Here is a 24,768-nt window from a genome sequence, read left to right on the forward strand (position 1 = left end):
TATATAATTTGAATTTCGCGCGCGTGGAGGGGAGACTTTTATATACTTGCAGCAGACGACGCGAGTAACGCCGTCGGTAAGATTGGCCTGCGCTCTTATCGGCGTCAGTCGGTGCCCTGGCAACATGGCGGCGTGGAGCACGTTGATACGTTCTGCGGGTGAAAAATTGCAGAAAACTCGCTTCTTGCTGCCCAAGAGCCTTGTCAACAATGGTGAGTCGCTTGTACTTTGGGATTTGCTCGAGGGGATGGTCGATTCTTCAGCGGAACTCGCGATGTTTCGACGTAACGGCGCTTGTTTGCGTTATGCAACCTCGATGCACTGACTGACGTGTGTATATAGATATATATATATATAGATCGTAGGAGACGATGTGTTGATTTTTACGCGAGGGTGTCGGCGTACAAGTACTTTCTGCTATTCCATAGAAGCGTATATCGTTGATTTGATAACAACACTCTTACACACATTATGCTTTCAGTTGTCGCCAATCAAGTTCCATCTCGTGCCATGTCTGGCCACTTTGTCATTCAACCGACTAGATGGCAATGGCACAAGACAAAAGACTTGGTCCATTTCTACTTCATGGTAGCGGCCATACCATTGAGCATCCTCACCTTCTGCGTAAACATCTTTGTCGGGCCTGCTACCCTTACTCCGATCCCAGAAGACTACGAGCCCAAATATTGGGAATATTACAGAGTGAGTAGATTTCATTCACACGCTGATGTATTCTAATATAACAATCTTGTGATATCGTTAATTCATATGGTTTCTTTTTAGCACCCTATTACTAGATTTCTCGCTCGTGTCATCTTCAACAATCCACAAAAAGATTATGAAAAGTCTCTTCATGTAATCTGGCACGAATCACAGGTCATGAAGCTTAGAGAATTGGAAAAGAAGGTCTGGGACTTGCAAGCCCAGCGACAAGATTACAGATACCACTTCTTCCTACCATACGACACCACTGCTGTGCGCGATTTCCGAGAGCTGATCAAACACGATCGCGACAGCATTGAATAAATGATTGTATCAATGCAAGTGAACATTTTACAAAGCTGCTGTTTGATTTTGAACATCGATAACAATGCATAGCCCAAAGTGTGTTTTCAATATGCCATTTTGATAGAAATCACCTTTGTCAGGGCAGCTTGTAATAACGTATGTTATAATGTATAGAATACAGTAGGAAATAATTGATTGATTGTTAACTCAGTGAAAAATCATCGTCTAACCTAGCTGAGATATTGAATTAATAAATTAAAATTAAAAATTTGTATGTCTATTATTCGAAATTTTTTAAGAAAAATTTTTATCTATAATAATTCCAAATGAACAGAGAATACTAATGTCAAATGAATGCCATGATCTCGTGCTTTTATTGAATATTTTTCTATACAGAGTTTGGAAATCTCGTTCAATAAATCTGCAGTGTAAATTGTACTAACAGTATTTGGGTTACTTAATGTAGCTTAAGTATATATATATCTCATGTGCTTAATTATTTCGCGATTAAAAAATCTTTTGATGAACTTACAGTTTATCTTCATTCGTTATTGTTTTTCAACTGACAACTTCTGAATCTTACTTAATAAATGATCCAAGTACATCTTATAATTTACAGGCTGAACTGAAAGTACTGTTGATTTTAGTCTAGTTTCATCCTGCAAACCAATATTTTGAATATTATACATTTTACTTCAGTTGCGAATTTAAACAATAATATTTATACATACGTTAAAAGTTTCTTGTTTAACGCGTATTTTAAATATGTAGGATTTAAATGATGTTTCTGCTATTTTTTTCAAGTAAGCATCGAAATCCTTTTCTTTCAATTCTCCCAGTTCCGGGCCTGATCCATTCAGCAATATTTCTGCTTCATCATTGAAAGCGGCTATCCACTGATTACCGGTCCAATCAACTAAATACGCCTGTAATAATAAAATAGAATCAAATAAAATTCATTTTTAAACTTATTTTTATATTTTGTATATTTTGTATTGATAGCTGCATAACTTACGTTTACCAGCAAACGATAAGTGAAAGTAGGATAATCTTTTGCACATTTTTCACATCTATACATCCCATTACTTTGGTCAACAACTTTTTTTTTGCAATTTTCTGAAGGACAAGATTTATAAAGAGCATTTTCAGCTTTTATAAGATTAACCGTAGCTTTAGTAGTATATACACAAGGCATATGTGGATGTCCAAGCTTATTCTCATCAACTTCGCTAAAAGTTAACAGCGACCCATTGATGCCACCATCATTTGAAGTCCTAGATAAAGAATGAGATTCTGTTGTAGCACCAATGGTCGAGAACCAGCTTCGTAATCTACAAAAATCAATTTATACGTGCATTCAATGTAAATATGTCTAAACACAGTTGTACATAACAACATATATAATTTATGAATAAATATATGTACTTATGTGCTGTAGGAATATCTGGATTTACGCGAAGAATTGAAGTAGGTAATAATGAAAGAGTTTTTCCTCCATTGAATTCTCCAATTTTTGCTCCTTTTATGGCCACTACAGGATTTCCAGAACCGTCAAAATTTTGTGCTTTTTCAGCCCATAGTGTAACATTTATCTAAAAAAAATATTATGTAAGAGATTTTGAAGCAATTTTTAAATCAAAATATAAAATAATTTTATAAGCTTACCAAGTAATTGTTTTCATCTACAACTCCAACATCTTTCTTTGTAAGTTCTTGGCCTGTAAGCCTTTTGGTAAAAGTTTGTAAGTCACTACAAGTTTTAACAATTCCTAGAATATCTGAAAATATACAAGAATTAAAAATAGATGAAATCCCAACAAAATAAATTATTAAGTTGTGCATCTACCAATTATCCCATTTGTCGGCATAGTTTCAATAGTACTGATTGGTACAAAGTTGAATTGTAAAGAAGGAATCGTTTCAGTTTCTTCATTACAAATAGCTATTTGAGAATCGTACGTCAGAGACATTTCATAATCATTTCTCAAGTGGTTAAATTGTTTATTTGCTGGTTTTAACTGACATTTCGAAATGTAGTAAACCTTGTCAATCTGCAAGCAAAAATCATTTTTTAGATTTCTTTACTAACTATTAGTAGAGCTAAAAAAAACAAAAAATACATACTTCTATCAAGTCATAAAATTTGTCACATTGATCTCGGAAAGCTGTACATCTAATCTCACTGCTTTCGTCTATCAAATCCATGCTGAAAAATTTTCCTTCTCCTCGTGAGTTGGACCATGTTCTGATTTGAGATTTGTTTGTCACACGCGCTTTGATGACCCATCTAAAAATGTTAACATCTTTTTAAAAATTACTGGTGTAAATATAATTCAACGCATAGACGTCTAGTTTACCTGCTATGATAGGGACTTAGAGCAGCGATAGGAGTTGTAAATGCAGGAGCATTGCTGTTCATAATGGGATTCATTATATCAACTAAATTGTCTGTTAAAAAAAGAAATATGAGAAATTCAATGATTATTTCAAGTTAGTTTTTAAAAGAAAAATAATTAACAGATCTTACTGAGTTGTGGTGCTGGTCGAGCAACTTGCTGATTAGTAGGAATTCTTGTAACTGGAACTGCTTCCTCAACCTTTGTATTATTCTTTTTAAAATTTTTTCCAATTTGATGACCAGGCACCAAAATTTCACAATCGACTATTGTAATAATTTTCCTGAAAAGAGTCTTACATTAACAAACAACTATTTACTAATAACTCATAGGTAACATTTACTTACCTTTCACTATTATCAGGACCACGTATCATACTTGTGGAGTATTGATTAAGCTTCATGATTGAAAACTCTGATAAATTTCTATTTTCAATAAGATGATTCAGCTGACTTGCCAATATGACGTAAGTGCTCTCTGTACATCCGTCATTAATTTGCAGTCTGTACTTAGGGATACCCGATTTGACTAGTTTGTAGTTCTGTTTTAACAAACAAAAATGGAATTTCAATGAGTGTACTTATATTCAAAAAACATAATATTGGTGCGAAATCATTAGAAACTGAATCTCACCGTAACTTGAAAGACTGGCGCTTCGACTTCTACTCCATCATCCAAGATACTCTGGAGTCACAAAGAAGATAATATGTGTAATCAATCGCATAACAAACGCTTTTTTTCGTAAAGATCACAAAGTAGTTATGAAAAAGTGTTCAAAGCAGAAAATCTCACCTTCAGTGCACCTTCCGTCAGCCCGTGCATCTTGCCCCTGTACGATTTTTACCTTCTTATCCCTTCGATGCTCCTCTATCGGCTTTCTTCAAAAGATTTAGCGTCTCTCCGCACGACGTTGGCTATTCCAAGCTTCAGGAAGATCCTCTTGCATTGCAATGTCGGCATAATCTCAAAGCCGACAGCCGAGTGCAGTTCGTCACCGTGAGAGCAGATGATTTTACGCCGTTTTTTGTTTTTTTCCAAACTGCCGTCGCACACAAATAAAGGTAATAATTGCGTAAGCGTTACGTTTATGGATTAGGAATATCGATTTTTTTTTAGAGACAATGGGACGGCAAGCTGGATTCGTAGTAAGTGTTTTCGTCGAAAAAAATAGGTATACTTATAATAATAACTATATACAGCGTGTTTTGATCGCGTGTGTTTACACGAGGTTAAGTAATATTCGACGAAATTTAATACAAGGACAAAAGCGCCTGCTCGAGGACTGGGTTAAAAGCTTAGAATATCGTTAGAAGAAAGTAGGAAATTTTGTACTTTAACGAAACCCTTGATCAGGGTGAATCCGTATGGGGTTCTAACACTCTAGCGGAAGGATTTCTCGTTAGCCAATCAGTATTCAGAAACGCAGAAGCGAGGCGCGCTTTTTGATTTCTTTGAAAAATTCACCAACGGATCTTATATTAGATGAAATAATTTTGCCAAGTTATTTTTAGCTGCATAAGAATATATAGTAATAATAATTGCCATTCCTTATTTTATATATTTGCAAAAATTAAATAGAACGAGAATATCAGCTATTGGTATTCTACATTACCGATATAAATATATGTCTATCGGGCAGTAGCGCCTTCATCAGGGCGGTGGCCGGTTTACGGCGATAACGCGCTGCGCAATTTGTCGCGAGTGTAAAATATCCTCTCACTGTTTCTCTCGTTATCAGAGAGAAATGACGTTAGGTACCTACGCCATTTTTTGTCACATTATAATCGAGAGTCAGTCTGGCTGTGAAAAAGATCAGTTTTACAGTTTCAGGACGACTCTTGAAAGAAGTTCAAGAGCGTTGAAGCTTTCTTAAAAGTGCGGTTTATCTATAAGTTTCAAGGTTATCTAAATTGTCGAGAGTTTAAAAAAAAAAGATATTTTGAAAGTTACAGAAATGTCGAAAACCCCAGCACGAGGCTGGCTCGAGCCGAAAAAACAGACGGAACCACATTCAGCCAAAAGCAAGCCGATCGCTCGAGTTCGGCCTGTCAATATTGTTCCATCTATGAACGTCGTGACGGGGCCTCCGGCTTATTCGAATGCCACAGTTGTACGTGTAGTACAACAATCATTTAAACCTTTGTGAAAGATCTTATAAAGTATAACTAATATCGTATAATTTTCAGTTTCTGACATCAACGTCGAAGCCCGCTGCGCCTCCGAAAGCTCAGAGGACACCGAATAACGACCAGCCGAGAAGCTCGCAAGCGCACAAGACTTCGAAAGCTGCCGGTGGGCCTTCGAAAAGCAGTGGCAACGTCGTCAAAATCGTCAATATTAACGTGATCAATGTTAATAACGCCAGCGATAAGTTAACGAAATTGAAGCTGAGCAACGAAAGCAGCAGTAGCGTTAGCTGTAGTTCGAGAAACGACGTTAAACAAAAGCCAAAAGCAAGCCGGGCTCATCAGCCTCAAAGCTCGCAATCGGCGACACGAAATACGCCCAAGACTGCTGGCAAGACTGCAGGAGTTAAGAAAAACGAATCGAGCGGTCGTCGCCAAGGTGTCGTCGTCACGCAGAAACAAAGCTCAGTTTGCAGAATTATTAGTAAATAAAGTGCGGGAAAGGCAGCGAAATACGTGTAAGACTGCGCCAACAAATGTTAATATATAGTTAAGCTCAATAATTAAAGACTGTAGAGTTTATAGTGTAAACGAAATTATAGAATATATTATTACAATTATTTATACTACTCGCAATAGATGTTTTTTAATAAGGCCTTTATCTAAACAGTAAAAATTCGGCAAGTAAATAAGGTTTTTTACTATTGTTATTAAGTTTTATTATAAAAGGCATAATGATATCTAATTTAAAAAAAAATAAAAAAATGAAAAATATTCTCTTAAATTGTAATATGTAACAGATTTAGTTTTCAACTACTCCTTTTATTTAAACACTTTATTTATGAACAAACATAATCCATGCAAACGACATTATATTATACTGTAACAATTATGAAAGAGCCCCTTGGTTTTAAAATGCTTTTGCACAGTTTTGTTTCGTATAGTAAAAGCTTCTTGAAGTTAAATAAAATTGATTAGTTAATTGTTAATTCTTGCTCTATGTGAGAATGTAAAGAATAACAGCAAGAACACAAATATTTCTCCAGCAGCTTTTATAAGACCGTTGGATAGTTTAAATCAACGTACTAAAACTATCGATGCTTTTGGAGGCAATCGAACATCCGAAGTCTTTATTATTGATCTGCAACAAACAGTTTTAGAATGTAAATTATATTTCTTAAGTTTGTATAGGTAAAGTGTACGAAAAAATTGACTAGAACATCGTACCCCCACTCGATGCCAGATCCTACGCTTGCTCCTTTGACTGTAGCATCTTTGGCGTTTGGTAAATACTCCGAAACATCAACACTTTGCGGACTGTCATTGGAGAAATTAATTAAGAGTACAACAGCTTCATCTGCAATTTTTCTTATGACGGCCAGCACTGAATTATTGTTCAATACGACAGTGTCCAATGTACCATTTTTCAAAGCAAGAGATGTGCTTCTTAATTTCGTCAAAGTTTGATAAAGTTTGTAATGAGATTCTTGTTGAAGCTTTTGTTTCGCCAAATTCAATTCTTTATAATTATCGTTGACCGGTAGCCATGTTGTAGAAGCGTTGCTGAAACCTTCAATATCAAGTTAAAATCAATAAATTTCGGATTTAACGATAGCTATGATAACGAAACAAAATATGGGCCTCATCTTTTATCAATGCATAAATGAATAATTTGAAAAATACCAGCATTTTTAGTATCATCCCACTGGAAAGGTGTTCTGTTTGGATCACGCGTTACTGCGCGATAGCGTTCTGGATCGGTATTGCAAGCTTGCGGATCCTGCGTAGCTTCCCAGGTGATGTCCAATTTGTCCACCATACCGATTTCCTCGCCGTAGTACGTGACCGCTACTCCAGGGAGGATCATGGCCAGCATCGTCATTTGATCGGCTCTGCCGGGATACCTGGTTCCGATTCTGCTGCGGTCGTGATTACCCATCTGGATAATGTTTGTAAGTAAATATCACAAAGAAAAGTGGGTGGAAAATTTGAAACGCGGTTACGAAATTAATTTCGTCTTTTTCCTTACCACCCAGTTAGCGGACCCAGTCGATGGTGTGCGAACCATCCAATCGTCGATTACTTTTTTAAAATCAATCGGTTTCGACGTGTTGTCAACTTCGGTTATCAAATTGAAATTGAAGGGTATGTCAGAGCCATACTGATACCATTTAGTGGTGTTATCTAAATTAGTGTATGCCTCAGTCATTATAACCTGGTTTGGATAACAAAAATTAGAATGAACCCAGGCGTACTTCATAATAAAACACTTATGAAATGGATAAAAACTGCAAACCTTTTCGTCTTCATTGTGCAAATCCGACCAGTCGTCGACTAATTTTCTCCAAGTCTTTATAAGATCATAACTTCGTGGATCGTCTTTAACATAAATATGTTCGAGGTAACTGTCGCTTTGGTTTGAAACGCCCGGTTTGTGCGACAAAGGTTCATCAGGAAGTCCTTCTTTTTCAAAAAGATGGGGGACCGCATCGACGCGGAACCCGTCAACACCTTTACTTAGCCAAAATCGCAAAACGTCCTAAAATAAAGAATTAAATAAATAAATATTCTCAATATTGCTCTAAGACAAATAATGCATATATACGTAATTATAAATACCTCCATTTCTTGACGAACGTTTGGATTGCTATAGTTAAGCTCAGGTTGCCGGTATTCAAATTGATGGAAGTACCATAAGTCCCTGGTCGCATTGTAAGTCCAAGCTGGACCGCTGAAAAGGCTTATCCAGTTGTTCGGCGGTTGTTTATTGTTATCACGTCCTCTGCGCCAGGTATAGTAATCCTTGTATTTTCCAATGCCTTGATAACTTTTGATAAACCAGGGATGCTCATTCGAAGTGTGATTTGGTACAAAGTCTAGTACGACCTACGTTGAGAAACACAATTGTATTCAAGTATAAAGTATAGTGTTAAGAGATTGAAGGGTAGCAGTTCATACTTTAACTCCTAGTTTTCTAGCTTTTGCTGTCAGCTGTTCCAGATCTTCCATAGTACCGTAAGCTTTGTCAATAGCACGGAAATCGGAAATGTCGTAGCCGAAATCGACCATAGGGCTTGCGTATATTGGCGAAAGCCATATTCCGCCAATGCCAGACTCGACAAAGTGTTCGAGCTTATTCGTAATACCTGCAAACATAGATAATTATTTTAAAATTTTAATTATTTTCATTCCATGCGAATCATGTGTTTAGGATTACTTTGTAATTCTACATATTTTAAATTGAAGAACATACACGATGTTAAGCAAAATTTTATTGATCATAGCAAAACATTTAATCACGAATTAAATAATATTTTCGCAGTATAAAAGCTATAACACACCTTTTAGATCACCAATCCCATCGCCATTTGAATCCATAAAACTACGGGGATAAACTTGATAAAAAACTGTATTCTTCCACCATCCTTTATTTTTTATTTCACCAGCTGCAAGGCCAGCGATAAATAAAATCGTGCAACACAGTTTGAGAGACATTTTGGAATGCCAGTAAGCTAAGCTGATCTTGCGTTTATATACTAAAAGTTGTTTGCCTGCTGTTATACGTAAATATTAGAAAAGTCAATATTTCTGGTAGGCTCTTTATATGCTGCAATGCATGATAAATGAACTGTTCGACGAAGAGACAAAAATGATGTATAGCCTCCAATGATATACTATGATTATATTTCATATACATTTTGTAATGCATCTTGTACGTCGTATACAATTAAAGAACCATTTATGTATGAATATTAATAATTTATATTAGTACTACATTCAATTTAAAATATTTTAAAAAATGCGGAAAGCATATTTGTAACACATTTATCACAATATAATAATAAAATAAGTTATAAAAAAAGTAAATGAAAAAGTTCATAGGTATAGATTCAAAATGTAAATCGACGACGTATTACGCGCGCGAATGCAAAAGTTCAAGTAACACTGCCGTAGCAATAAATTATTTTCGCATTGTTGTCTTTGAATAAGTGTTGTTAACATTCTTCATCTGTACTTAATTTATATTTCCTGGATGTTTAGGCGTGTATGTGTGAGATTAATTAAAGTTACAATAAAAAATTTTAATTTTCATCATTGCCATTATTCATACTACCAATTATTTTAAAAGACGACAAAATCAGCGTTTATACTTGATACGTAGGCGTCGAACGGGCGGTGGACGGAAAAAACCGTAATGCTAAAATGCCCTTGAAGCTAGTGCGATGTGATCTCTTTTTTCACTTTTTAAGAAGTACATGCCATGATCTCACTGCAAGTATCATTGTGCAGTCAAATTTTCAGATTGAAGTTTTTCATTCATTACGGCATAGTAGCCCTGTTGAAAATATATACCTGGATATCCAGGTGGATTTTCCACATGGATAATCTATATGGATTCATGTGGATTCCATATGGATTTATGTGGATTCCATGTGGATATCCATATGGAATCCACCTGGATATCCAGGTATATATTTTCAATAGGGAGAGGCTAGACTATCTTGTACTAAGATGACTAATCCCTGAGAATGTTTGTCACAGAATAGTTCCTACATCGTCTTCCGTACTCCCTAAATATATATGATCAATTTAGTATCTTTCAAATTTCGCCCATTAAATCTTTGCTTTCTAAGAATAATTTACGTGCATAATCTCAACTAATTTCTTAATTTTGTGTTATAATATTTTAAGCATCATTATATCGTGAGTCATGGGTGTATAATGTGCCTTGTGATAATTGTGCACAATATACATCAAAGGGTTGATATCAAGAAAGGAAATTATTTTTAAGAATTGATATATATTTATTAAGATTTATTTTGTGCCTCCGGCAGAATAAAGCGTAACACAGACAGGCATAACAGTAATTTAGGCAGCTCTTATACGTTGGGTTGTGCAGCGAAAACTATTGAAGCTTTTGGTGGCAATCGAACATCCGAAGTCTTTATTATTGATCTGCAATAAACAGTTTTAGAATGTAAATTATATTTCTTAAGTTTGTATAGGTAAAGTGTACGAAAAAATTGACTAGAACATCGTACCCCCACTCGATGCCAGATCCTACGCTTGCTCCTTTGACTGTAGCATCTTTGGCGTTTGGCAAATACTCCGAAACATCAATACTTTGCGGACTGTCATTGGAGAAATTAATTAAGAGTACAACAGCTTCATCTGCAATTTTTCGTATGACGGCCAACACTGAATCATTGTTCAATGCGACAGTGTCCAATGTACCATTTTTCAGAGCAAGAGATGTGCTTCTTAATTTTGTCAAAGTTTGATAAAGTTTGTAATGAGATTCTTGTTGTAGCTTTTGTTTTGCCAAATTCAACTCTTTGTAATTATCGTTGACCGGTAGCCATGTTGTAGAAGCTTTGCTAAAACCTTAAATATCAAGTTAAAATCCATAAAATGCGCATTTAAACTGCAGTAATTACAATAACAAAACAAGGCGTGCGTTTCGTCTCTATTTAAATTATTAATTTATTTAAGACGTATGTTGTACGAACCAGCATTTTTAGTGTCATCCCACTGGAAAGGTGTTCTGTTAGGATCACGCGTCAGTGCACGGTAATGTTCTGGATCGGAATTGCAAGCTTGCGGGTCCTGCGTAGCCTCCCACGTGATGTCCAATTTGTCCACCATACCGATTTCCTCGCCGTAGTACGTGACCGCGACTCCAGGAAGGATCATAGCCAGCATCGTCATTTGATCGGCTCTACCTGGATATCTCGTTGCGATTCTGCTATTGTCGTGGTTGCCCATCTAAATTTGTATTATACAACAATATAGTAGGGTATTTTTGGCAGTAAATATCTTGGAAAAAAGTGTCTTATCTCTATCTTACCACCCAGTTAGCTGATCCATACGATGGCGTACGAGTTATCCAATCGTCGATTACTTTTTTGAAATCACTTGGTTTAGATGAGTTGTCGACGTTCGTTATGAAATTGAAATTGAATGGTATGTTAGAACCATAATCATACCACTTGATAGTATTATCTAAACTCGCGTATGCTTCAGTCATTATGACCTGTTTGAGAAAAAAATTGCAGTTACTTTAGCTATACCACTACTAATAAAATATTGATAAAAGTGGCAAAGTCAACCTTTTCATCTTCATTGTGTGAATCTGACCAGTCGTCGAGTACTTTCCTCCAAGTCTTAATAAGGTCGTAGCTTCGTTGATCATCTTTAACGTAGATATGCTCAAGGTAATTGTGATTTTGGCTTGTCACGCCTGGTTTATGCGACAAAGGCTCATCCGGGAAACCTTCTTTCTCAAAAATATGGGGGACAGCATCCACGCGGAATCCGTCAATACCTTTACTCAGCCAAAATCGCAATATTTCCTGAAAAAATGAATTTGATTAACTGAGTTTTTAAGGGCTTAACAAAAAAATAATAATTTACGCATAAATAAATACCTCCATCTCCTGTCGAACATTTGGATTGGTGAAGTTAAGATCGGGTTGCCTGTATTCAAATTGATGGAAGTACCATAAATCTCTAGTCGCATTGTACTTCCAAGCTGATCCGCTGAAATAGCTTAGCCAGTTGTTTGGTGGCTGCGTATTATTTTCACGACCTCTGCGCCACGTATAGTAATCCTTGTATTTTCCAATGCCTTGATAACTTTTAATAAACCAGGGATGTTCATTCGAAGTATGATTCGGTACAAAGTCTAGTACAACCTACGTTGAAAAATGTCATTGTTTATATTTAGGAACAAATGTTATATAGGAAGTATAATTTTTCAGCATTTCATACTTTAACTCCTAGCTTTTTAGCTTTTGCTGTCAGTTGTTCTAAATCTTCCATAGTACCATAAGTTTTGTCAATGGCACGGAAATCGGAAATGTCGTAACCAAAATCGACCATCGGACTCGCGTATATCGGCGAAAGCCATATTCCACCGATGCCAGATTCGGCAAAGTGTTCTAGTCTATTTGTTATTCCTATGTATGCATGTAAATATTTTTATCATAGCATTGACAGCTATATTTATAGATAAATTTTTAAATTACCTTTTAGATCACCAATCCCGTCATTGTTGGAATCCATAAAGCTACGAGGATAAATTTGATAGAAAACTGTATTTTTCCACCATCCTTGATTTTTTATTTCACCAGCTGCAAGGCCAGCGATGAATAAAATCGTGCAGCACAGTCTGAGAGACATTTTCGAATGCTGGTAAGCTAAGCCAGTCTTGCGTTTTATATACTGAGAGCTGATTGCCTGCTTTTGTGCATAAGCGTTGGAAAAGTCAATATAACTGGTATGCTCTTTATTGTGATGCAACACATGATTGATTGATCTTTGAGAGGCAAAAGTGAGGTACTTTTATAATTTATTTTATACATATAATTCAAATGAAAGTGATTTGTAAGTTATTAAAAATAAAAAATGATTTATGAACAGTTGATTGGTTCTACAAACATTGTGTAAGGTCATTTCCAAAACAAATAATTCAATGGAAAAGTTCATAAATGTAGCTGAAACATGAATTGAGTATTACGCAATGCAGATGCCGAGACATATCTATTGTCATAGTAATGAATTAATGATTGTCTCTGACTAAGTATCATTCTTCATTTGAACTTAATTTTTACTTAACAAGTTAAAATTTGTATTATTTTTATGAAACAAATCTATTTTTTTATTATTATTCAGCTGCCATAAAAAATCGTGCTTGCAGATTAATAATAATATTCATGTCAATTTGAAGGAAAATTTTTTAGCGTTAAGTGTTTTCCATTTTAGAAGTCAATTACTTATTACTTTTTTAAAAATTTTATTTGCTCTAGATGAATTTGAATAAGCCGCACTTGAATCGCATGCTATGTATATGTATAAATGCAACAGTTTTGCGAATCTTCAGACTGCATATAGTCATCGGTTTTTGCATAGAGTCCGGAGGTTCCCAGAAGCCTATAGTAGTATATGCGTTATGAAATTTTCTTTCATACGACATTAATAATATAAAGAATTTTAAAAATACTTTAAAAATACTGCACTGCGGGCTGAACAGCGGCGACTGTAAAAAGGCAAAGGTAAATGTTTCGTGTTTCACGGATGTCATTTTATTTTTATTCTGTATTTATATCTTGATTTATACATCACTTTATACAGAAGATTATGCAAATTCATATTATATTATATCATTATTTGATGTTTATATACAGGTTATTATGCATTTATAAACAGAGTTGCTCTTCTCTTTGAGAAGTATCGCAGAATGCAGATTCGCAGCGCGCTGTGAGCCGGTGACTGGTAGGACAAAGGTGCGTGTTGCTCGAGCTTCGCTTCTCGTTGCGAATGCGCTGGTGTTTTTGCTTTGTTTTTCGAATAAAAAAGTCTGAAGAGTGAAGTGTTGAGTGTTTTGTATTGATAGATACGATTGTAGCTTGTTTCAGTTGGAATTTCATAACTTGCTGGTACAGATCGAGTGAACGTCCAACTGCGGCCTTTGACTTGAACGAGTGACTCGTCTTTGTTCATTGCCATTTGCAACCTTTTATCAGCAGTGAATAATCAGGTGTGTATACAAACTATTGCTCAACTTATTGTTCGATTGAGATGATTATCGTTTGCTTGAAAAAAAAAAAAATTATTAGAGTAATATGAAAATCATCGAGACGCAGGCTCGTGCTTGTTTTAAGCTCGCGTGCAGTGTAGGTATACGTATAGGTATACACAATGAATGTAAACACGTTGAAAGAGAGTATACGAAAGACGGCGATTTATAGCAGTTTTTCAGTGAATTATGATTTGGTTTGAGTTCTACGGACTGTCTGCACATGTATGTACGATTTTCTGCTGTATATAGATAAGTGTGTTTCACATTTTTTGCAGGTGTCGAATTCGTCAGCCGAGACAAGGGGTGGGAGAGAGTATATAGATATAGAGTTGTGCGAGGCGCCAGCGCACCTTTCTATTCACTGTTTACGTTTCGTTATATATTGTTCTGCGTAGAAAAAAGATCGACTATAAGTATGTGTCGGAAGTTAATTTTTTTCAAACGACGTAATGAGTTTTTGTTTTGGTTGTATTTATTTTAGTAATTGTCGAATTTATACGTAATTACTAAGTCTTGTTTACGCTATGAAATTGTATTTTGATTCGCGAAATTATTATCTTTTATCCAGGTATCTACAAGAAAGCACCGTCACTGTTGTCATCCGTCAAACATGAGTTACTACAATTTTAACGCGATTGCGGACAAGGATATATTGGAAAATAGTCGCCAGTATCAGTTGACAGCAACCAGTGCATTCAAGATACTGGAGACCGGTGTTCATGCTTCTACCAAGGTATTCATTTTTAAAATTAATTTTAAACGCAAATTATTATTTGTGCAGTTTGTTTCTAACATATCTAATTATTGGTATAGTTGGATAAATGCAATATATCAATATTTTTATTTTCCTTTTTAGGATTTCGTTGTAAGGTAACTTCCCAAGTTTTATTGATTACTTCTTATAATAATAACAAACAATCAAAATATTTTCAAAGAAGTTCCTCTTTTAGTAAAAGTGATACCAATCATAAAAGTTAAAGCGTTTAATTTGTGTGACTGCGTTACAAGTCTGTAAAATCAAGGTTCACGTATAACATGAATATTAAAGAACAATAAAAAATATTTTTGAATATGACAATTATTAAGATTTTTACTGACTTTTATCTGCATACGCGTGATTCTATGTTGTAAAGTTATGGCAGAATTTCATTTTCCTAAGTTTCTCGAAACTGTAAACTGAAATATACAAAGCAGGTCAATGTGAAGAATGTATTTCGTGTCGGAAAAATACAAACAAAGTATGACATTAAAGTGAAATCCCTCGCATAGAATGATCTTCACGTATACATATAGGTACAATAATGTGCGCGAGTTACATAATGTGCCCTACGCCGTACGCAGAACAGGCTTTCGCGGTTGACTCGCGCGCCTCGAGGGCATCAGTCTCGTGCCGACCAGTGAGGTGATAACAGGTCTGTTTCGACTTGCAGCGAAGCAAATTTTGGCTGTCTTACGGAGGAATTTCGATTCTTTTTTCCTTAATTCAGATTATTTTGTGCTTTTTCATTTTTGGCTATTGCTGAAGTACAGCTTGGCGTAAATTCATGAAGTATACAAGTGAGAAAACTTGGAAGACGTATATACTGCAAAAGTTGGTAAAAAGTACGAAAAAGTACATTTTTTATTGCATTTTTTTTATTATTTACGTACTTTTAAAAAATCAGTATTGCTTACTTACATACGATTTTCATTCGACGAATTTTTCATTAAAAAGCGTAACTATAATATTTTAATTATTCACAAAATATCGAAGGTTTCACAATGTGCAATATTGATCATTGATAATAATGTTCAAAAGTAGCCACTTCGACAATTTTCGCGCTTCGCGGAAATCAGATTCCTAGTACGCGACTTTTATAAGAGCGCCGTGTTTTCATGGACACAATGACACATTTTGATGTGCCCGCTCGAATCGAACTATCTCAATGTATAAAAATATTCTTTGGTGTTTTTCAGATTACAGTAGACAGTGCAGATTATACGTTTTTCGAACTTTGTCAGTGATCAGTTCAAAATGAAGTCGAAAATAATCAAACCGATGAACATCATTAAGAACGACAAAAACTACAGAAATTTTTTGAAATCGATCATGAAACTCAGACCGAGCGAAGAATTTTTGAAACGTGGGTTAACTGAAACAGAAGTTGAAGAAATTGTGAGGCCTTTCTACAAAACTCTTACTGAAGTACGCTTGGCTGGTTACACCGTTTGGGTGCAGAGTAACAAACTAAACATTGTAAAGGATATTAAGAGACTAAAAAAGAATTCATCGAGAGTTATTGCACCCGACAATGCTCTCAAGGCTGAGACATTTGATAATTTCGTTAAAGCGATCAAAGAACTTAAAAAGAGTGGCTTGAAGTAAGTTGACGCTAAGCAATAATTGAGAATGTACGATTTTATTGAAAGGTTTAATTTAATTTTTGTTAAACATTATTCCAGGTACGCCATGGAACGTTATGATGAAATCGCTAAAAAGGTATACGGAGATCTAAAGAGATCAATGTACGTGAGACAGTACATTAAGAAAAATTTAAGGGATCTCAGAAAGAGTATAATCGTAACTGATGAAAATGAAAGTGACAGCAAAGACGATAATGTCTCAGTACATTCAATGGACTCTAATGATAGCCGTAGCCAAAGTAGCCGTTTAAGTCAAAAAATTGTTGAAGGCTTTTCCAATAATGCAAGGCATTCCACGCCAAAAAGATCCCGAATTTCACCCGACACCATGGAGGTCGACACGGACACGTTACCGCAAATTCATAGTAAAGGTGTTGATGCTGAAAGTAAAAAAGGAAATGATAGCGGTTTCAACACGAATCCGACATCGTCTGGAATTATGACGGATATCTCAGCCAGAAGCGAACAGGGTAAGAAGCGTCAAATAGTCAAATAATAATAAACTTGAGGAGTCAATTCAAATTATAATGATTTCTTCTTGTAGCTGACGGTGATCATGAACAAGTCGAGACTGATTTGTCGACGAATGGTGTCCAAAAGAAAAGTGAGACTGGACCATCATTCGAAGTCTCATCAGATGCTATCGCAGAAGGTATGTAATCAAAATATTGTATTGTAAAATCAAAAGATACGTACTTTTTGGTTATGAACAGAATATAATTCATATTGCTATCATTTACGTAGATTGCAGCGACGACCACCACATTCCTACAGCAGATAGAGCAGAAGCTGTTTCAGCCAACCAAATCCGCAGCAATCGTGATGCCCATAAAAGGAGTAGCATCAGTAAAATATCTAAAAAGACGCCAAAACGATTTGTCCAAGATGAAATTAAAAGTACTGCTATCAATGATCACAACAAACCTTTTTGTTATTCACATTTTTAATAATATCATTGCATAATTTTAGGTCCTAGCGATAGCGGCAAAATCACAAGTTCTAGAAATAAACGCTTTAAGTCAGCAACTAATGAATTCGCTGCCTCACCAAGGAGTGCTGAGAAGAATTCATACGCATACCCTGACACGTCATCTGCTAACATACGAGGTATACACAACTTCTTTTACAGACTAGTGATAAAATTTGAGAAAATAAATTTTCAAGTGTTTCGAGATCTTTGCCCAGGTAACACTATTTAAAAATTTCAGGTAACGATGATAGCGAACGCAGTGACAATTTCATTGCTTTGATTCGTATAGACACGAACTCATTAGCAAGAGTACGAAAAAGTTCTATGAGTACTGATCATGATGACTTCGTTACAGCAGATGAGTGTCACCCCCAAGTATTGAACAAAGAGAATTCAGGCCGAGATTCGGGGGGCAGCAGTTCTAGTTAGTAACAAGTTCGTCAAACGAAGTGTGTACGTATATGTTGCTGAAATTGTAAGCAAAGTAAATGAGTAGATTAAGCGTTTATTTTTTGGATCCTTGTTAGCGACGTTTAAATGTTTACTTATGTTGACAGTCAAAATGTTGTATATTTATGAGTGCGTAAAAAAACATATTGTATTATGTTCAGGTTTCTAGTTATTATTGTAACTATTTAAAGTATTGCGACTTTAATTTATTTTTCAATTTTGTTGAAAATATTTGTTAATTTCAATGATGTGTATTATATAAGTTGAATTAATTAATCATAGAATTAGTTTACGTTGTTGCTTGAGTTACAAGCACGTTTTGAATGTTTAAAATACATATTGCATATACGTTGTTCAGAATATTCTTTATTTTTATTATACACTTTACGAGATGCAACAAATCTCACAATATTTATAACTATATATATATATCACGTTCGCGATGCATCTAAAACGGCGATGGATCATATTATATGCATTCGATCGAATCACTGTAGTTGTATCTCGGATATCAAACTCATCGTGTGTTTGTTGTCGATCTTTTTAAGTGAATCATTTATAACTTACACTTCTATGGGTTTTGTTATTTTAAAACATCTGAATGTTGCAAACAGATCAAATCTTAACCCCAAAGTTCAAAGTTTCATAGAAGATTCACTAAAAATTCACAAGTAATCTAATACAGCTCTATAAAGCACTAATAAAAAAACATCTATTTATACAGTAAAATGATCAGTGCTCCCTAAGATTGGCTGCAAGTTCTTAAATCGCTTCATAAAGAATATGGGTAACCAGCACTTCAAAAGGTACGACAAGTAATATGTACAGTAAATCATTCACATATCAATCAGGAAATTCTTGGGATGTAGGTTCAGTAGACATAAGAGTAAAAGTTATGGTTGATTACTTTCTTCATTTAAAAATTGCGCATCAAGTAAAAAAACAGTACAAAAGGATCACAAATCAATAACAAATACAAACATCACGCAGCTTATCTGCCCGATTGTAAACGCAAAAGGCTCACAATCCTACAAGTAGGAAAATTCACGAAACGTTCACTTCTCTTCGAGCACACTGTTGCTCTCGGCGTCCTTCTCCGCCAAGAACCTCGCGATCCTCGAGTTCTTGTCTGCCTTGTCGGCCTCGCCGCTCAGGATGGCCTCGACGATGTCGCCCGGCGACGGTATCGCCTCCTCGGGCTTCTCCTCAGTCTTCTGCTTCGCTTGTTCCTGTCCAGCCTCCTCGCGGCTGAGCCTCACCACCTGCGGCATCATCTGGGCCGCGTTGCTGGAGCTGTCCTGCAGACAGTCGGCGTTGCTGCGAAGTATACTGACGGGATACATGCCGCTGAGCAGCGCCGTCGGGTAGCCAGGCATCAGCGTGGGGTATCCGTGCATACCGATATCGCCCATTCCGTTCATCGAAGTTCCTTGCTGCTGGAAGACGACCTGATGCTGATTGACGTTCGACATCGGGGGCATGTAGCGCATGTCCTGCAATTTCGAGATGCGGTTCGAGTGATGATTTTATAATGCGAATGATCGATATTTGTTTCAATGAAATTGATTAACTAAAGCGTGCTGGATTATCGAAAATAATACTGATTGTGAACGTGAGAGTGATGAAAGTTCAAGATCGATTTCGTGATGTGCATTGTGATAGTTAATCAATAATCAGACTGAAACAAATACGCACAGTTTATGGTCAACAGATTTTTTTATTCAACAACATGTCGGTAAAGTATACATCCAACGATACAATTACAGGCGGTATAAAACGGTTCTAATCGTAACAAAAACGAGTAAGAAAACTAGGGGAATATTCTAGGCTTGTACTATTACTATTGCTACTTTGTTAAGCAATCACTGACCGATTTGCCTGCCATCACTGGGCTGCCGGGACCAGAGGACATCATCATCATGGGGCTTCCTGGTTGTCCTGGTCCCACCTGCGAATCATTCGTATTATCGTTAGCAACTCGTCGGAGAGATCGGTATCGCGAGTTAAAAAAAATCGTCATCGAAAGCTTCTTACCTGGACCATCATTGGGCTAGGAGAGCCACTAGACTGTGCATTCCTCTGGATATCCTGGAGGAACTTGAGGGCCAGGGCTTCGTTGCTCGACGGAGATCCGTTGGCGGACTTGGCGAGACTTCCGGATGAAGTACTCCTGCAGGTGCACTCGACCGATGGGGTTTGCTGGGCTCCGTGAAGCGGCAGACCTCCGTGTCCGTGAAGCGGCAGACCTCCGTGTCCGTGCAGCGACAGACCTCCATGGGTGATTCCGTGCTGGAGTGGCGATGGTCGAATCAGGTGGATGACGGACGGGGTGTGTCCTGAAGCGGTTCCGGCTCCACCTGTGGTGTGCAGTGGGATCACCGTTGGACCGGAGGAACCGGCGCCAGCTGATGGGTTGATGTGGATGGTGGGCGCGACTCCGTATCCAGTGCTCGGAAGAGATCCAGTGGGCAAGTGGAGAACGTTGATGGACGGACCGGAGGATCCTGGGGCACCACCGGCTGGGAAGGATCCGGTCGGCAGGTGGAGAGTGTTGATGTTCGGCGTACCAGAGACTCCACCAGCTGGTATCGTGTAGAGCGGGTTGTTGGATGGCACGTGAAGGAGAGCCGGCGCGTGTTGAGCGCAGTTGCCGGTCGCAGCGTACACGATCTCTCCTGGTGGATCAACGTAGAAAGGAGCTATTTCTGGCTCGCAGGGAACCTGGAACTTGTATTCCTCGGGCTGCTGCTGCGGGACGGGCGCTGGTGCCGGTGGTGGAGGTGGTGCCGGTTCCTGAGGCTCTGGTACCGGTGGTGGCGGTGGAGGTAGGATCGGCCGATTCTTGATCTCGTCGCAGTCCACCTGGGTCGGCTTGTCGTCGCGAATCTCCACGCAGAACTTGGTGGACTTCTTGGCTCTGTCGACGTTCTCACCGGCGATCTCCATGAGGGCCGCGTCGCTCAGCTTGGCCGGTTCATCAAGGCTCTGGTCGACGGGCTCGAGGGCTCTGGGTGCCAGGCTGTTGGAGATCGACTTCTTTGCGATCCTCTTCTTGGTGGGCACCGCCAGGGCGACGCCCAGGAGAACCAGCAGAAGCGTGACTGAGTTAAGCAGACGCATGACGAACTGTGTTACTGTGACTGGTTCTCGACGCTGGAGAACACTGATACCGATTGCTCGGCCCGGAGGCTTTTTAAAGTTAATCGAGAGCGGGCCGATTCTTCGTTTGCCGCTGACGCGACGATTCTTTTCGCGCAAGCGGTTGTTATGATGCATCCCAGGCTGGCGAGCGTTGCGTGTACGCTTTTTCCAAATTTCGCAAGTTACGATGCGTCGACGAGGGCCGGGTGTTTGGAAAATGAGCGAATTTTTATATCGGAAGTCGAACGATCGCTGCGTTGGCGTTTTTCTTTTCGAAATCGAACGCGCGTGCATGATTTCTCAAGATTTTCAGCAGCTTCTCTTTCATTGTGAAAATAGAACGGATGATGGTGACGAAATAGGCAGGTGTACAGTGATTTGAATGAGATAATACTTCATTGACTTTTTCAAATAATTCATTGTAGCGTCGTCGTCATTGATAAGTTCGCAGTGGCACTACCCGATATGGCCTACAAATCGCCAATACCGATTTCATTCACTAAATGCTGAGACGCTGCATTCCAAAAATATTCAAGCCTCTTTGGTATATAGTGCGTAACACTTACGACTCTTGCAATTCGATCGAATTATTATAGTTATTCCCTTTTTTGCGAATGATGCGAATAGAGGTTTACTACGAGCATTTCGCGTTATCCTAATGCCTAATTATAAATAAATATATCTGTATACGTTCTTTTATAACTATTGCAGGGGAAAAGACGGTGACGATATCATATCAAGAAAATCGCTGGAAGTGGTGAAAGATGTAATTTCTCTATTGAAGCAACGTACGTATACCGACACGTGTACAAGCCAAGACTTCTTTCATTCTTCTTTAAAAAAAAAAATTACGAATAAATCAAGATTCAAGGGAGGAAGGACTGTTTCGTCGATCTGGTCGACAAATTCTACGACAGCAGATTCTTCAGTCTTTGAAGAAAGGGGAAAAGCTTCAGGTCCCGAACTCTCCCGATACGGCGAAGGAATGCGCAGCAGCGCTGCAGTTGTACTTGGCGCAGATGAAGTCGCCTGTCATTCCTACGAGAGTACAGCAATTACTTATCGGTAATTCTATAAAAAATCCCTCGTCGTATTAGGCATAATGCTATACCTACTTTTCGATTTATCAATGAATCTCACAAAAAGAAAACTTGCATTGTTCGCTACTTCTCGAATCACGTGAAAAAGCTGTCGGTTTGCGCGTAAGCGTTTTTAGCAAAGCGATATATGTGTCAAACGCATAGCTTGCGCATATTTATATACACTTTGAAGAATACGTTATCTAAATATATTTATACATTAATATTTAAAATTCAAGCTGAGAATCCAGGAATAACGGCTCACACCATAGCCCGAGATGCGCTGGGCATAATCCGCCAAGACGTCATGGGGCGTCACAGTGAGCTTCTGGTCGACCTCCTAGGACTTCTCAACCACCTGTTGCTGTGTTCGCCAGCATCCGAACGCACCGAATTGCAGGCGCCAACTTTGGTCTCCACATTCTTACCGGTTTTCTTCAATTTAGCAGTGCGTTATAATCATAAATAATCAACGTGTTCGCATCGAAACCTAAACAATTTTTCTCTCTATCATATAATTACAGTCCGACGATGTGACAAAGTGGCGCCAAGTCGCTGCGAGACTCAACGAACTCGTGATGGAAGCTCCCAAGCATTTGTACAAGATGAAAAATTCGTGCGCGACCGATCTCGAGCTTTCGAGCGAAACCAACGCGTTCGTCAGACTACGAGAATTGTCGCTGTTTTATCCGATTGTGAGGCTGGTCGAGAATAATAGGAACAACTGTACGTTGGTTTAGTAATGAAGACGATTGAACAAAAATGATCTGAGTATGATATTCTATCGTTGTTGCAGATCAGCAATTTGGAGAAACGCGAGCTTTGGCTCGCGCGATTCGTCGACCGCTGGTTGGAAGACTTCACCCTGTTATCATAAGGACGAGAGCGTGACTTTGAGAATGAAAATTTATAACTTTTGGGAACAAACAAGTAAGTGCGTGTGTACGATTATGTTATTACTTATTTGAAATCAAAATATACAACAATTATTTAAAGCTTTTGAACTCGTTAAAAACATTCTTGCACATATTGTGCAGAATTATGTAATATTATGTTCTATCACATGAAATTATGCACCCTGAACAAGGCTGTCGAAGGTGCCTGCCACGTAAATTTACGTTTTGAGATTTATGAATGACAAGGTTTTATTTGCAAGAATAACGTCGGTTCACAGGGTGACTCTGGTGGTCCTCTTGTGGCTGACGGTATCCAAATTGCTATTGTCTCCTTTGGAATACCATGCGCTAGAGGAAAGCCCGACGTCTTTACCAGAAGTTACACTTTCATCAGCTGGATCAACGAGAAAATGGCTCAGCACTAGAACAGTCGTTACTCGAGCCAGACTTTTTTACGATATTGTAAAAAATTCGATTTGGATTAATAAAACAGTCCACGATATTTATGCGCTTTTCCATTTTTATGGCTGAAATTTTTTTTATCATAATTTGATCCTTATAAAAACTTAGATTGTGTGATAACTCGTTCAAGGCTAAATTACTTAGCGCCAATTGTGTTCATAAGTACTTTGTCCATTTATGGTAAGTTAGATCAACACTTTATCGCACGGCTTACCGACAGATTTACGTATTCTAAGTTGCCGACCTGTAGTGTGCTAGCAATAAACGTAAAGCGTCTCGTGTTACATTTTGAGTTTTATTATCAGTCGATAACCGATGAATAATTCGCGAGTTACCTGAAGGTGGCGCAAATACTCAGGTACTTATGATTTTAAATGCAACACTTATTTTAAGACTCTTTAATATTTTTACTTACTAAATTCAAAGTCGTTTAGTTTGCTATGAAAATCATATTTTCTATGTTATATATCGATTGCTATAAAACAAGTTAATCATCGAAAAATACTTTGTTTATAAATTCTACAGTTCTAATTATTATGTCATTCCTTTATTATAATTGTTATAAATGTACAATAGCACGCGGATTTATTCACGTACATTGAATTCATGGCGTCTACTCACAATTTACACAAGTATGCTCAGTGATGTGACTTCACTCTATTGAAATGTTCGAGTAGAAAACTGTTGAACTGAATACTTTACAAATAAACCGTGTATGTCACGCGAGATTGATGCTATGTCAGGAATAAAAATACACGTATAACACGCTTGCAAATGCAAAGCACGTGTACTAAAGATCAGAATGAAAACGAAAGTTAAGTTTCTCGTACATGAAGGGTTATGAATTATCAACGGGTATATATCTTATAAAATTCCATATATTTATTATTCTCATTACAAAAATATCCTATATTATAACTTATACAATCGACGAAACTAAAGCAATACAAGCAAAGGTACATTGTTAACAAAATCGTTCTCTTCTTCTCACAGTGATCCTAATCTTGCAAATCCACGTAACCCTCTCCACTCTGACGCTGATCTCGTTACAAGCGCTCTCAAAGGCCTGTAACCGAGTATCATCCTTGTTGCATAAAAATCCGCTCGCAGTTCGTTCCTCGTCGTCAGCACTATCGCGAAATAGGATTTGAGCGCACTTTTTCACGCGCGCCATTTCGAGCCGATTAATCGAGGTTGGCTCGTGCGTCGAGCGAATTTTCACGCTTCGGATGGATTTCGACATTTTCATCGTTTCT

General features: G+C 37.6%; 8 protein-coding genes across 13 annotated transcripts; 4 read left to right on the plus strand and 4 right to left on the minus strand.

Moving 5' to 3' along the window:
• Positions 1-105: 105 nt before the first annotated feature.
• Ndufb5 (NADH dehydrogenase (ubiquinone) 1 beta subcomplex, 5, 16kDa) lies at positions 106-1,452 on the plus strand. The gene is given in 3 exon segments (NM_001172325.1): positions 106-212; positions 482-702; positions 784-1,452. Coding segments are annotated over 3 exon segments (552 nt in total). The 5' UTR covers positions 106-124; the 3' UTR covers positions 1,027-1,452.
• Positions 1,355-4,848, minus strand: LOC100120937 (replication protein A 70 kDa DNA-binding subunit). The gene is made up of 12 exons (XM_001604481.6): positions 4,197-4,848; positions 4,038-4,088; positions 3,752-3,945; positions 3,536-3,687; positions 3,366-3,456; positions 3,133-3,295; positions 2,855-3,059; positions 2,674-2,786; positions 2,434-2,600; positions 2,024-2,339; positions 1,740-1,934; positions 1,355-1,667 (listed from the first exon to the last, which is right to left on the minus strand). Exons 1-12 carry the CDS (start codon positions 4,224-4,226, stop codon positions 1,557-1,559), a joined length of 1,788 nt encoding a protein of 595 aa, XP_001604531.1. The 5' UTR covers positions 4,227-4,848; the 3' UTR covers positions 1,355-1,556.
• LOC100113858 lies at positions 3,866-6,166 on the plus strand. Of its 5 annotated transcripts, none has more exons than XM_032600796.1 (3): positions 3,866-4,465; positions 5,351-5,514; positions 5,591-6,166. In XM_032600796.1, exons 1-3 carry the CDS (start codon positions 4,411-4,413, stop codon positions 6,020-6,022), a joined length of 651 nt encoding a protein of 216 aa, XP_032456687.1. In that variant the 5' UTR covers positions 3,866-4,410; the 3' UTR covers positions 6,023-6,166. The 5 variants fall into 5 exon arrangements, with proteins under 5 accessions (XP_032456687.1, XP_008216941.1, XP_003424446.1 ...); XM_008218719.4 differs by lacking the exon at positions 3,866-4,465 and adding an exon at positions 5,043-5,279 and having other exon boundaries at positions 5,357-5,514; XM_003424398.5 differs by lacking the exon at positions 3,866-4,465 and adding an exon at positions 5,043-5,158.
• Positions 6,167-6,331: 165 nt separating this feature from the next.
• On the minus strand, positions 6,332-9,046 carry LOC100120914 (maltase 1). Its single transcript, XM_001604457.4, has 8 exons — positions 8,872-9,046; positions 8,489-8,676; positions 8,150-8,416; positions 7,827-8,069; positions 7,560-7,745; positions 7,214-7,469; positions 6,758-7,100; positions 6,332-6,671 (listed from the first exon to the last, which is right to left on the minus strand). Exons 1-8 carry the CDS (start codon positions 9,023-9,025, stop codon positions 6,608-6,610), a joined length of 1,701 nt encoding a protein of 566 aa, XP_001604507.3. The 5' UTR covers positions 9,026-9,046; the 3' UTR covers positions 6,332-6,607.
• Positions 9,047-10,311: 1,265 nt separating this feature from the next.
• On the minus strand, positions 10,312-12,842 carry LOC100120865 (maltase 1). Its single transcript, XM_001604409.6, has 8 exons — positions 12,559-12,842; positions 12,302-12,489; positions 11,959-12,225; positions 11,641-11,883; positions 11,379-11,564; positions 11,041-11,296; positions 10,573-10,915; positions 10,312-10,486 (listed from the first exon to the last, which is right to left on the minus strand). Exons 1-8 carry the CDS (start codon positions 12,710-12,712, stop codon positions 10,411-10,413), a joined length of 1,713 nt encoding a protein of 570 aa, XP_001604459.1. The 5' UTR covers positions 12,713-12,842; the 3' UTR covers positions 10,312-10,410.
• Positions 12,843-14,781: 1,939 nt separating this feature from the next.
• LOC100120794 lies at positions 14,782-18,652 on the plus strand. 2 transcript variants are annotated; one of them, XM_008218715.4, is made up of 8 exons: positions 14,782-14,844; positions 14,968-15,713; positions 16,068-16,472; positions 16,554-16,984; positions 17,059-17,166; positions 17,259-17,411; positions 17,484-17,621; positions 17,723-18,652. In XM_008218715.4, the coding sequence occupies exons 3-8, from the start codon at positions 16,126-16,128 to the stop codon at positions 17,911-17,913; spliced, it is 1,368 nt and encodes a 455-aa protein (XP_008216937.2). In that variant the 5' UTR covers positions 14,782-14,844; positions 14,968-15,713; positions 16,068-16,125; the 3' UTR covers positions 17,914-18,652. The 2 variants fall into 2 exon arrangements, with proteins under 2 accessions (XP_008216937.2, XP_008216938.2); XM_008218716.4 differs by lacking the exon at positions 14,782-14,844 and having other exon boundaries at positions 15,482-15,702.
• LOC107982069 lies at positions 18,521-23,552 on the plus strand. Its single transcript, XM_016989491.3, has 7 exons — positions 18,521-18,740; positions 21,787-21,863; positions 21,940-22,140; positions 22,394-22,602; positions 22,679-22,880; positions 22,951-23,084; positions 23,329-23,552. Exons 1-6 carry the CDS (start codon positions 18,718-18,720, stop codon positions 23,043-23,045), a joined length of 807 nt encoding a protein of 268 aa, XP_016844980.1. The 5' UTR covers positions 18,521-18,717; the 3' UTR covers positions 23,046-23,084; positions 23,329-23,552.
• On the minus strand, positions 18,828-21,225 carry LOC103318011 (atrophin-1-like). The gene is made up of 3 exons (XM_008219048.3): positions 19,969-21,225; positions 19,805-19,882; positions 18,828-19,427 (listed from the first exon to the last, which is right to left on the minus strand). The coding sequence occupies exons 1-3, from the start codon at positions 21,208-21,210 to the stop codon at positions 18,990-18,992; spliced, it is 1,758 nt and encodes a 585-aa protein (XP_008217270.2). The 5' UTR covers positions 21,211-21,225; the 3' UTR covers positions 18,828-18,989.
• Positions 23,553-24,768: the final 1,216 nt, after the last annotated feature.

Source organism: Nasonia vitripennis, chromosome 5 (assembly GCF_009193385.2).
Source record: "Nasonia vitripennis strain AsymCx chromosome 5, Nvit_psr_1.1, whole genome shotgun sequence".
Classification (NCBI taxonomy): Eukaryota; Metazoa; Arthropoda; class Insecta; order Hymenoptera; family Pteromalidae; genus Nasonia; species Nasonia vitripennis.

Bases quoted from the DNA above. Each gene is read 5' to 3' on its own strand.
- LOC103318011 (XM_008219048.3), bottom strand. From the start codon at position 21,210: ATGCATCATAACAACCGCTTGCGCGAAAAGAATCGTCGCGTCAGCGGC. The intron at 19,883-19,968 runs GTAAGAAGCTTT...AATGATTCGCAG, and splicing joins CTAGCCCAATGATGGTCCAG to GTGGGACCAGGACAACCAGG. The intron at 19,428-19,804 runs GTCAGTGATTGC...TCGAAATTGCAG, and splicing joins CAGTGATGGCAGGCAAATCG to GACATGCGCTACATGCCCCC.
- LOC107982069 (XM_016989491.3), top strand. From the start codon at position 18,718: ATGGGTAACCAGCACTTCAAAAG. The intron at 21,864-21,939 runs GTACGTATACCG...GAATAAATCAAG, and splicing joins AATTTCTCTATTGAAGCAAC to ATTCAAGGGAGGAAGGACTG. The intron at 22,603-22,678 runs GTGCGTTATAAT...ATATAATTACAG, and splicing joins CGGTTTTCTTCAATTTAGCA to TCCGACGATGTGACAAAGTG.
- LOC100120794 (XM_008218715.4), top strand. From the start codon at position 16,126: ATGAAGTCGAAAATAATCAAACCGATGAACATCATTAAGAACGACAAA. The intron at 16,985-17,058 runs GTAAGAAGCGTC...TTCTTCTTGTAG, and splicing joins CTCAGCCAGAAGCGAACAGG to CTGACGGTGATCATGAACAA. The intron at 17,622-17,722 runs GTATACACAACT...TAAAAATTTCAG, and splicing joins GTCATCTGCTAACATACGAG to GTAACGATGATAGCGAACGC.
- LOC100120865 (XM_001604409.6), bottom strand. From the start codon at position 12,712: ATGTCTCTCAGACTGTGCTGCACGATTTTATTCATCGCTGGCCTTGCA. The intron at 11,297-11,378 runs GTAAGATAGAGA...ATACAAATTTAG, and splicing joins ATGGATCAGCTAACTGGGTG to ATGGGCAACCACGACAATAG. The intron at 10,487-10,572 runs GTACGATGTTCT...TGTTTATTGCAG, and splicing joins GGATCTGGCATCGAGTGGGG to ATCAATAATAAAGACTTCGG.
- LOC100120937 (XM_001604481.6), bottom strand. From the start codon at position 4,226: ATGCACGGGCTGACGGAAGGTGCACTGAAG. The intron at 3,946-4,037 runs GTGAGATTCAGT...TTGTTAAAACAG, and splicing joins CGCCAGTCTTTCAAGTTACG to AACTACAAACTAGTCAAATC. The intron at 3,457-3,535 runs GTAAGATCTGTT...TTTTTTTAACAG, and splicing joins TCGACCAGCACCACAACTCA to ACAATTTAGTTGATATAATG.
- LOC100113858 (XM_032600796.1), top strand. From the start codon at position 4,411: ATGATTTTACGCCGTTTTTTGTTTTTTTCCAAACTGCCGTCGCACACA. The intron at 4,466-5,350 runs GTAATAATTGCG...ATATTTTGAAAG, and splicing joins GCCGTCGCACACAAATAAAG to TTACAGAAATGTCGAAAACC. The intron at 5,515-5,590 runs GTACGTGTAGTA...TATAATTTTCAG, and splicing joins CTTATTCGAATGCCACAGTT to TTTCTGACATCAACGTCGAA.
- LOC100120914 (XM_001604457.4), bottom strand. From the start codon at position 9,025: ATGTCTCTCAAACTGTGTTGCACGATTTTATTTATCGCTGGCCTTGCA. The intron at 7,746-7,826 runs GTTTGCAGTTTT...TATCCAAACCAG, and splicing joins TGCACAATGAAGACGAAAAG to GTTATAATGACTGAGGCATA. The intron at 7,101-7,213 runs GTATTTTTCAAA...TTGATATTGAAG, and splicing joins GGATGATACTAAAAATGCTG to GTTTCAGCAACGCTTCTACA.